This window comes from Gymnodraco acuticeps, unplaced genomic scaffold (assembly GCF_902827175.1).
Source record: "Gymnodraco acuticeps unplaced genomic scaffold, fGymAcu1.1, whole genome shotgun sequence".
Taxonomy (NCBI): domain Eukaryota; kingdom Metazoa; phylum Chordata; class Actinopteri; order Perciformes; family Bathydraconidae; genus Gymnodraco; species Gymnodraco acuticeps.
The window spans coordinates 236428-248569 of record NW_022991032.1 but is presented as its reverse complement, the minus strand read 5'-3'; the positions used below and the strand labels follow the sequence as shown (position 1 = coordinate 248569).

The 12142-nt window shown below is 39.4% G+C and overlaps 1 protein-coding gene across 8 annotated transcripts in view; it reads right to left on the bottom strand.

Moving 5' to 3' along the window:
* Window positions 1-12142, bottom strand: part of sorcs2 (sortilin-related VPS10 domain containing receptor 2) — a 277213-nt gene that overhangs the window by 58451 nt on the left and 206620 nt on the right. For all 8 annotated transcript variants that reach the window (XM_034236374.1, XM_034236373.1, XM_034236377.1 and 5 more), the window contains one exon: window positions 1123-1287. In XM_034236374.1, the coding sequence (XP_034092265.1) occupies window positions 1123-1287 (165 nt within the window). The remainder of the gene's footprint in view (window positions 1-1122; window positions 1288-12142) is intronic.

Genomic DNA, 12142 nt, shown 5'->3' with positions numbered 1-12142 from the left:
CACCATAACTGCGGTCATCTTGCCGCTCTTTTTCTACAGTGCTGTAGGCATGGATGTGTCACGGACTGACTTATTTAAATGGCTCCCGGCAACAAGACATAAGTAATACAGTAGGACCGCAGTGTGAGGTTTCAATCGTCATGTTTGCTCGGGACGTACTGCCATGTTAGAACTAAGAAAGCAATTAACTCCACCGTGTAGCAGAGAGGGATCGGGGGAAAACAGCATTGTAGGACACAGAGATCCATGTAGCAGAATTATTATCTAATATACAATTGTGCATTAACCATGGCTCATTAACCAGCAACTGAGTACCCACCATCACGGAATGATTATCTGTATTAATTAGCCAAACATTACAATTACACTTTAGCTTTAATTTCAAAGTCAAAACACCGCAGTGAGGCATTTAAATGCAGTCTGGTGATGGGAATAATTACTATCGTAGTCTTGGTTGGTGTTTGTACTTATTTGTAATTATTTTTACTATTATTTTATTGACAAAAAACAAGGGGAATATGGCGGCTGCGTTACAAAGACGTTTGACAGGAACTTTATTTAACATTTGATTTGTTTTAAATATTTAAATGTCTATTTATATATATTGTTTTGCGTATCTTAATGCCTTTTTAATATATGTCTTTTGTACAGCACTTTTAATTACTTTATTTATCTGTGCATTGCTTTGAACAAATCCCCAGTTTAGTTTACAGTGCATGCATGTCAGAAATTGAACAAAAGTGATATTGGTGAAAATAAAGCTAGAAAGGAGTATACACACATGGACATAAATGTGTGTTTGTTGCATCTAAATCGAGACTTTCTTTTCAAAATGTTTAAGATCTTACAACTGAAAGTCAAGTATGATGGCAATATGCTGTTGTTGAAATGAAATATCAATAATAATAAAACTGTTTGGTTTACTTCATGTGCCCCACAGCTGTATTTCTGTATGGCAAATCAAACATCGAGTTTCCTCTGATGTTCGTGGTCTGCTGGTGCGTGTGGAAATTGGAATTGAATGCATTGACAGCTTGTGTATCATCACTGCCGTTGTTGTTCATTCCTTCAGCCTCAGAAGCAGCTATTTTATTCATAGTGCTGCAGCGCTTTGATACCCACCATGCCCTCCTTGCAGTAGGCCAGGAGCTTGTCTTCTTCCTTAGGGTGGAAGACAAGCGTGTCCGGGGTGAACGAGATGGACTGTCGCTGGAAGGAGGAACCTTCGTCTGTGCTGATGAACAGCATTTGATCCCTTTCATTTATGGATGAACCCAGCAGCACCACCTAAAACATTCACAGAGGAGAAAGGAAAGAAAAACAAGGTCAGAGGTCAAAGGGTGTTTTCCTCGGAGGAAACAGTTGAATATAAATGTGTATGTTGAAGCCCATTCACTGCGCAATAAGAACTTTCCATTAGGCTTACACACTGCTTAGACCGAGGTGACACTGTATTGATTATCAATTTAGTTTTATAGCTCATAAAGTGAAGGTATTAAACATGGGGCACACTAGGACTCTCCAACCCACCCATCATAATTATGTCAAGGGCACCCAGAAGTAAGGGCACTGATAAGCGTGATCAATAGGCACTAATGAAGCAGTCACATTTATTAGGAGTTCATGAATGGAGTGAAACTGTCCAATGAGGTGTCTCTGTTTATCCTCCTCACATCTTATATTATAGAAATTGTTTTGAATTGCTTCATTCAACAAAATAATTAAAATAATTTGTTGGAGGCTGGGTTCTTTATAAACATGTGTCATCTTGTAGCCAAGGTTGAGATCACTTGAAGCATTAAAGAGACTATGAAAGGAACATTCAAAGCTTTAAATGATTATATAACATCACAAATAAAGCATGCATAGAAATGATCACTTCAGTATTTATGGGCGGCTGTTGCTCAGGAGGTAAAGCAGGTCTTTATCTGGTAAGTTTGGAAAAGCGCTTTTTAATTACAGTCCATTTATCCTTCATGCTAAGGCATTATCTCTTTGCAACACTGCATGAAATCGGGGTTAACGCTTCTCTCGGATTTATATTTCTTACAGCATTGGGGTTGTACGAGAACATCAATTGTTCTGAAATAATTCAAGTAGTTGTTAGTGATTAAACATGAGAGATTTGGCATGTTTTTTCATCCCTACTGTACGACTCTGCTCCACTACTGTATATTTAGTTAGTCTTGAATTTTAGGTCAGTTGTACCATAAAAAGTATCAAATTCCTACTCGCCACTGGAACCCTATTTGATCTACTATATTAGATAAACAAAATGAATTTGTATGCATTTAGACACAAAGCTGCTAAGTAAACACACACACAGACCCTTTTCAGTATTCTAATCATGACTGCAGTGAGGCGGCGAGCATAGCATGGCCCACATCTTGCTTGTGTGTGTGTGTGTGTGTGTCTCTTTCTTCTTCTGAACACACTTCCCTGAGCAATATGGTCAATTAAAGGCCTGGCGTTTGTTTGGCTGCCAGAGGGGGACCTACAAGGACAAGCAGTGGGGTGGTAAAGAAAGACGAGCAGAGAGGAATGTATTATTTCTCTTCACATAAGATGTGTTATCATGGTTCAGTGCCTTGCTCAAGAGCACTTGTTTGTTCAGAGAAAGCAGAGCTTGTGTAGTGTATGTAGGGATTACAAATCCCTGTGATATATTAAGAATGTAGGATAAACTGCCGTTGGACGTATACCTAAGCTATGATAAGAAGTAGGAAACAGTATGTCTTCTATTACAAAATGGGGATTCATTAGCATAAATAGCAAGGGCTTTGTCTATAACTGTATCGACCCATAACCTGGAAATGAATTAGCATTATACCACCTCTGGTTTGTAAAAAGACAAGGTTTTTTGATATGATATATGTCTGACTTACGGGCTGTTGTTCACACAAATGTAAGATTTTTCAACGACATAAAATACGTCGCTAATGTCTCGAGCTTCTATAGCTCTTACAAATGGTGGTTGCTAACAAGGGACTAAATAAGACCTAGCCTCGCCGTGGTGCAGAGCAGCCATGCAACCCTGATGTTGTTCATTTATAGCCTCACGTTAGCTTTTTGCCTCTGGAGCTTGCACTTAGCCTTCAGAAATCACAACAGTTCTGTTGATATCTGGAGGCACCCTGCTGATAGAAGTATCAGAAACACGTGTTTGTTAAAGATCTTATTTTCTGCAATATTCTAATAGTGGGTTTTTTTGTCGAGGGAAACCTTTTGATGCCGACTTCCGGATCGGCCTAAACAAATATGTCATCACTGCAACACTGTATAGAGAGGTTATTTGTTCTTGTTGCACATGTCTGACTGTGGCTTCTCTCCATGTCCCTGTGAGGCAGCAGCATCAATCCGGTCAGCCTGCCTCTGCCAATATGTCTCTGTTTAAAGGACATCACTCAGTTTAACCTAGTTGAGCTCTGACAGCTTGACATCCTCAGGACACACACACACACACACACACACACACACACACACACACACACACACACACACACACACACACACACTAGAAACACCTGGATAATGTCATGTGTATGTGGCATGACTGTCTGTATAATGCATGTGTGAATCCAAGTTCAACTATTTGGATATCAGGATTGTATTTAAAGAAGTATAACCATGTATGTCACTCTATGCATAATTAAATCAGACCCACTGGCCCGTAAGACCCTGAAATAGCTGTACTATATCCACACAGTGCAGAGGACATTTTTCCACAGTGGATGAGTCGGTCCCTAATGCGCCACAGACATTTTACAAACGTGAAGATCTATGAAATTCACAGTGGAAGGGCATTTTTATAAGACGATTACATTTGACTACTTTTGGCTATGGAAATAGTAAAAAGTAAAGTGTGCCTGGGAATGTTGAGAAAGCATTTTGACTGTTGCTTATTAGTTAAATAAGTGGTTTTCCAGTTAATAACCAAACCTAAGACAAACTGAATGACACTGTTTTAAATTGTACAATCTACACCAATAAGAGATGTTTGCATGCATGTATGTAAAACACTGTAAAACAAGCAATGTTTTTAACAGTTAAACAAAAGTATGTTGCTCTATTCTCAGAGGCTTAAAGATTCTGGAGTTTGCATTTAGCTTTTATGTCTGTCAGCTGGCAGGTTGCCAGTATTATAGGTTACATCTGGATCAGTCCTGTCTGACGCCTACATTATTATATTTTCCTACAACTGGAAGATATATGGCATCATCCTGAAGGGTCGGTTGTTTTTTTATGTACACACGACATCACGTCTGTCCGTTTTGGTCGATCTCCCCTAGGTTTCTTCCATGTGTTCCTCTTTAATATTGGGTTTCTTTGGGGAGAATTCCCATGTGTGCTGTGAGGGTCCAAGGAAAGAGATTGATATATCCTGTATACATTGAGACTAATGTGTAATTTGTGATATTTGTCTAAATAATTTGATTTACATGAGCAAAGCATTGAGAAGAGTCAATAGATGTTTTCTTACTCCCTTTTTGTGTCACATCTTAAGATCCACTAATGTAAAAAACACGTCAAACTGAATGACAATAGTGGTTATTCTTCCATTGGAGATTACAAATTCTGAAGATCATTAAACACTGAAATAAATGAAACATGCTGAAAGAATGAAAGCTTTGAATACGTTGCAAAAATGCTTTGACTCACAGTTTCCAGACGCAGTAACGTGACTTTCCAACAAGGGGCACTCTTGTCAAACTGTGAGAAAGTGAGCCTGCCTATGAATATTCCTAATAGAAGTGGAGCTGGATTGAACAATTTACAGATAAAAGTGTGACTTTTTTTGCGGAAGTTCCAACAGGATTGGAGGAGGGCAACCAGAAACTATAATGCCTCTCCTGCAGCAGCAATCAGAAGACTCTAAAACACTCTTCCTCTGAGTAATAACTCAATCTTTGCGAAGCAGTGATGCTATTGTGCGAGGCAGATAAAAGCAGCCCCTTAACTTCCTGCGTCTGCTCTGGGGACTGTGGGGGTGTGACACATTACGGGGACTTAAAGAACCAAATATCAGCTCGTTTTAATCTGTAAAGGGATTAAACACCAGTGCGGCTCTGCAGAGCGCACGTCGAATCCGTGCCCGTTTGATAATCTTTCCGATTCGAGTCAATCTGACTGAGGGGGCAGATCGCTTTAGACACACAAGTCATGCTGTGTTGACACACACACTTAGCAACTTACAAATAGTTAATGGCGGATTGCCTGCGTGCAGTTGTAGTACGAACGGCATGAAGGTCTGCGGACCAGAGGAGGATAAGAATGTACATTATCTCTGCATCGCATGTCACAACTTCCAGCAGAATTGATCATGAGAAGGCTAACATGATACACACATATGTAGCAGTATATCAGATACACCTGGAGAGTATAAAATATGTACATTCATGAGCACACGAAGATTATATAAATTGGACTGATGAGGCCTCCTGGTATCATACGTCAGATTTTGAAAAGCTCTATAAAGGGCTTGTCTATTTATTTGTTCAACACCAAGAAAAAGCAGATTAGTCCACCATTCTGTGAAGCAACTAACTGATTTAAAAGATGGAAAAAAACAACAAAAATAATTCAGTATGATCCTCATTGTCATTGCCATCTGAGTCCAAGCATGTAAACACACACACATGCATGACAGTAGCTACATGCAGCGAGCGGCTGCAAGCACAATCGCTTTCCACTCAATTACATATGTAAATTGCTCGGGTTTTTGGTTTCCACTGTGAGAGAGGGTCTTGTGTGATCGCAGCGTATCGAGCTGTGGTCTGTGGGGAATTAAAATGTGGAAGCGCGGAGCAGCATGGGAGCCCAGAGGACACCAGCAGGCAGCGTTTAGAAGTTGTTTGATGTTGGAATGTCTCGCCATTTCTATGGAAACGCAATACTTTCTGGTACCAACGTGTGGGTGGAAAGGGGTTATAGAATAGAAACTCTGCATCTGTTATTGTTTCAATCAGTATTCTCTGATTCAAGCCACAATTTCCGGGTTTGTCTGATTTCAGAAGTTCACAATTGAGCAATGATTGACAAATGATCTGACAAACTGACCTCTACACAGAACACCCTAGATCAGTGGTTCCCAAACTTTTTCAGTCGGGCCCCCCTTGGGTAATTGGAAATATTTTCGGGACCCCCCCCACCCGGTTCCCATCTATATTGGTAGTATTAATTGTATATTGTTGTAAAAACATTACATTTTCTCTGCTAATAATAAGAAGATACAAAGATCCAACTATAATTGTATATTTTATTATGGATTACACATGAACAAAAGTGCTTGTAATAGATACTGTGAATTAATTTGGCCTAATTAAAACTGGTTGGCCTTCTTCCCTGAGTAGTAGATTTTTTTATTCTAATTTCTTTAAGGAAAATATATTAATTAACTACTATTTCTACTGCAGGTTGCAAACAATCACATCACTTTACCATTCCTATTCCACACATAGCTTATCAATGACTTGTGTGTGCTTGCTGTCCCTCGCAGATCTTCTCAAAGCGGGGCTGTTGTTTTGAGACTCTCTCAGTTCATTCTCAATGTTCAGCTTTGATCTGTATTTGGTTTTGATGGCAGCAACAGCAGAAAAAGCCTCTCACACAAGTAGGATGTTGCAAAAGGCAGCATTATGCCCACAGCTCTCTGACCAATGAGATATTTTCGAGCAGTGTTTGTTTACAATTTAATAATAATAATAATAATACATTTGATTTATATAGCACACTTTAAAAACAACGTAATTTCAAGGTGCTTCACGAAGCTAAAAGGAGAAAATAATAAAATTAAAAAATCTTCCCGCGACCCCCCTGCAGTACCTCCGCGACCCACCAGGCCCACAGTTTGAAAACCACTGCCCTCGATAGATATTTTTAAGAAATACTTGAATGGTGTCTCAAGATACTTTTCCAATATGTCAAGGATGTTTTTATTCTAATAAGGATCTTCCTCAGGTAGTGAGGTCCAACATGGCAACCGCTAACGTTGGATCAAACAATTGTGTATTCATGACAAAAATGGCCTGTCATTAAGTTGGTCTTATCTCGACATACGGCAATAGTTTGCATAACTGCCACAGGACACTACAATAAAATGGATGAAAGAAAATATTTGTGGGGAATTTGGACTTCTTAAAGTTTGGCCTCTCTTTTCATTTGCAGCTTTAGAAGTTTGACGTTTTTCATGTTGCCTTAAAAAACATTCTTTGATTTTATTAATGAAACATACTTGCTCGGAAAGAAGTTATCAAATGACCCTGAGTTGAGATGGCTTTGTCAAACTTTGTTTAATCTTTCACGCCTTTGGTGGGTCTTAAAATGCTTCAATAACAAGTTGTAAGGCAGAGATGGAATTTAAAGGGTGTTTGGTCTCAATTTAACGTGAAAGACTTTCTTAATTGATTCCACTCCCATTTATCGATATCTTCAATCGAGTCAGTCTAATCCTAGCATCAACGAAAGACCACTGGATTAAGTTGATCCTTCAAACAAGTGGATTCACAAAGGGAACCACAGACATGATCTCTACTCTCCACTGAAGCCTGCACTTGTACAGAACAGTCACTTCACACTCACACCCACTGAAGGCGAGGCGAAAAATGTCACATTTGGTTGGAACGGAGAATCGGGGAAGCAAAACATGGGCGACACATTGTCCTGCGAGGTGTCGGGTAGAGGGAGAGGAGGTCTGAGAGGGTTATTGTCCACCTTGGCTACAGCGCAAATGCATTAGCTGAAGGTGTCCTTGTGCATTATACATATTAGCTCCTTCCCGGGCTGCTGCACTTGTACTACAGTGGAGGTGACTGGTGAACACGCTCGGATTTGGCAAAACTCACACCTTGGCTCAGGCTCAGAGGAAACCACTGACAATCACACACAAACACACGTATCTAAGATTATGACTGGAAAAATGGGGAACTACAGACATTTTTTACATAATTCTATGAAACAGTTGGCATTTCTTGAAGTAATTACACCATTTGTGTCTCTTATTTTATTTGTTAACCTTTATATATTCAGGGGGAGTTTCATTGAGATGCTTAAGGTCTTCTTATAAATGTAACTGTTATTATGAATATTGTGTTTTGTTGGGTGTCGCATACAAATGTGTTTTCTGCGATTGATTCACGTAACTCTTAATTAATTGTTTTTTTCCTGAACTTTTTAAAACGAAAAAAGAATAGCAGAGTAAATCACACTATGTAGATAACTTTTGGAGTTTTGGCGAGTGGTTGAAATTGGGTGGTTATTTCATGCCAATATAAGTAATTTGATCATTTAAATGAAAGGAAACACAGAGAAAGAGACTAAGGGTAATTTTATTCTGACTGATAGATCAAACCATTGTGCGAGTTATTTCGTGTGTGTGCGTGTGTGTGTGTGTGTTTGATGGTGACGAACAAGGATTCACTCTCCTCTTTCTTCATGTCTTTTTTCTCCGATGCTCTAAAGCCTTCTGTGGAAAGTTGTGTGGTGATTTCCCCCTAAATCATTATCTTTCTGTGTTCTTTCTACACAAACTGTAGAATGATCCTAGAGGTTATTCTCCATATACTTGAAAAAATCAGCTTAGTGGAACCATTTTAATCATAAAATAAATGGTGTAAATGGTGCCTTGATTGAAAAGTCAACAATAAGACTTAAAATACGTCTTTTCCATAGGCAATTGTGACGAAAGAAAGTTTTGTATTTGAATCCACAGTTACTTCCTCCCTCACTTTCCCTCCTCCTTGATGCCCTCCCTAACATCTTTACATCTTCTCTGCTTGCCTTTCTGTTGCCTCAGCTGTCTCCTGCCTTCCTGTCGCTCTCCATCTCATTGACGGATCTCTGTATCTCCATCGATCTTCTGATATCTCTTCCTGCTCCAAGTGTGTATCCCCCTCTAACTGTCCATGATAGACGGCGGGTCTAAGCTCTCCATTATAGGCTGGAGACAATGATCAAACCTCGCTAAAGCTCTCTCTCCCCTTTTTTAATTACATTCCTCTGTCAAGTAAAGACGAACAAAATAGAGAAAGGACAGGAAGAGAGGAGCCTCCTAGCAATTATTCTAGACTTAATTACATAAAGTTAAAAAAGTGTCCCTTCTCGCCTGAAGCTGGGTGTGCGAGTTACAGTAGTGTGTGTGTGAGTGAAATAGCCTCATTATATAAGAATACACCTGAAAGACTTTCCTCTGTTACTGGTGGCTGCCATCAAGTGTCAATCACGCACACACCACACATCTCCATGACAACTCTATTCTGACATGGGCAAATTTATATTCACAGATAGAATATCTGGCTGTTATGCTTGTTGAGGTGTTCCCTTTCCTGTAGTGTGTTCTATAGGTTTTTGTGCATGTAAATGGTCTGCAGAGTCTAAAATCCCAAAGTTCCCTCCAGAGGGAGTTTCTGTTCCCCCTTAATTTTCGATAATTTGATTTATCAACTTTTAATACTTTTTAAGACCCAGCGGACACCCTGTATTTGTAAATGTATTTCTCAAGACACACGCCCACTCCCATTATTGACTAAACACCCATCTACGTGATTGTCAGACCGATGTCAGTCTGACAATCACGTAGATGGGTGTTTAGTCTATAATGGGATGGTGCGTGTGAGGGAGACTGAACAACGTGGCAGAAATACCATATTTACTGAAGGGTGAGTCAGAAAAGAAAACACTCCCATCCAACATCTCATAATGGATACTTCATGCAACTGTTTATTTTCTCATTGAGCAGAATGGTCATCAGTTTAGAGCTTTCGTGATAGTTTCAGCAATACTGTAGTTAAGTCTTACTATTGACAGGTGAATTTGTTTTATGTTGTACTGCTAAACTGAAACAGTAGAGCTGGCCAAGGCATAATACTTGTGTTCTTTAAATAATCAAAATGCTTTTCTAACTACATGATAGTGTAAGCAATACAAGCAGCAATCCTTGTGTGAGGTCTTGATTTACAACTAAGTCAATGAAGAGTCCACTCGCCAAGCCTGATTGGTTTGAGGGTGCAATCCTTTTTACATAAATCGACTTGCATGAGTGTGAGGCAGTAACATAAGGGGGAGTGTTGGATTGATGCGCATTGCACTGCTGAGAAGGCTCTCATTAGGAACACAAATATAAAATGTAATAGTTTTTCTGCAGCTCCTTTCATACTAAATAACTCCAATTGAAGTAATATCAACATGCTCATAAAGTAATATCTAATAAAATATTAAATGATGCATTAAGCTTGCTGACTGTGAATTTAAACTCTGTGGCTGGTGGGGGGCAGCTTGTGAGCGCTCTATTGACCGGCCAGAATGTTCTGTCTTTTGCCCAGCTGCCTTTTCCTGTCGTCTTCTAAGCAATTATTAAATCTGAAGTGAGAACTTATGTTTCTTAGGCAGATGCATTGGCATTTCATCAAATGTATTTCCGAGTATTGAAGCCTGAAATGTTTGTATGCTGCTTGGGAGACACTGTATTTGATTAATGCCAGCGATAGAGACAAAGAATGAGAATATGAGGCAGAAAGATTGAGAGACAGCAGAGACAAATGGCCCTTTACAGTTGACGGACCTCCATGCCGCCCCTGACTGACACAATTAAAAGCATTATGCTGCCAAGACCCTCTCATGCAACACACGCTGGTCTGCCAGTCCTGCCTTGTCAGCTTCGCCTGGCAAATTCAATTACCACTTATCATCAGTGACAGGGAGCATTGCTCTGACTGGCATACATATCTCTGCTGCCGGACACACACACACACACACACACACACACACACACACACACACACACACACACACACACACACACACACACACACACACACACACACACACACACACACACACACACACACACACACACACACACACACACACACACACACACACACACACACACACACACACACACACACACACACACACACACACACAAAAGACAAGCTGGCTAGATAAAAGCAGGACACAGATGCAGTAAATCCCAACTAGGGCTTTCACAATATCAGATTTTCACTACACCATTTTGGGGTCAAGAAAAGTACACCTTGACAATAAACATTGTACATTTAAAAGGAATAATAATTTTAAGTGATCAGTGATATAAATATTTTACTTTGTTCGTTTCCTTTTCTGCTAATTAATTAAACTCATTTATGTGTGTCGTTTGGGGAAGGAGACAAAGAAAGAGTGTAAAGAAATTGAGAAACTATGTATTATTAACAAGATATCTATATTTGTTTTTTAAATAAAAGACGCTCATTTCAAATTCCTATCACAACAGTTTAATGTACTGTTGGCATATACTCATTATAACTATATTGTACATAAAGGTCTTCCAAAACAATTGTTATGACCATTTCAAAAATGGTACAACCAATCTAGCTAATTGTGAACAGTAGAGGATTACGCATCTTAAAAGACATATTTTGGGGTGGCGACCAAAACGAGCTAACATTACAACAGTATAAGGCTCAGCAATGAATTCTAAATAATGTAAACTACTTAGATACTTCAGGAACTACTTTCTACCACAAGGTCAGCTCTCTGTGTAATGGAGAGCTCTCAGGATGAAATGACCACAGCTCTCAGGAACTTAAGAGCATTGGAAGGTTGAAAGTGCACATCATGCTCCGAGCTTCAGATTCAATCACAGTTGAACCTGGAAGATAGCAAAATGGACCTGAAATGGGCGTAAAACAAAAACATGAGGGTGGATAATAATCTGAATTGCTGCAGAGAGGTTTGATATTGTCTGCGTGGGAACAAAACCCCATTAGCTCAATCATTTCACAACAGCGTTACAGGGCACTTCCATGGTGGAGATAATTGATTTGAACAGATATGAAGTATTTAATTGGCTGGCTGACAATGTTTTGGGAACGCTGTGATGTGAATATGTGCTTGTTGCATGCCTGTAGGCACTTAAAATACAATTGGAAATGTGTATACTGAAGTGTAGAAAGTCATGTGTTCGATCAGCATTTCCTTTCCAGGGATCTCACTCTTTTTACTATATGTTAGATATTTCGTTTCCGACCACAAATTACTTAATTTAACTATGTATCGGTAAAAGGAGAATGGGTTGGAAGAAATCATTTAAAAAAAAATTATGATGGCTGTAGATTTCAGATCGCAGAAGGGGATAAAGTGAAGTCCT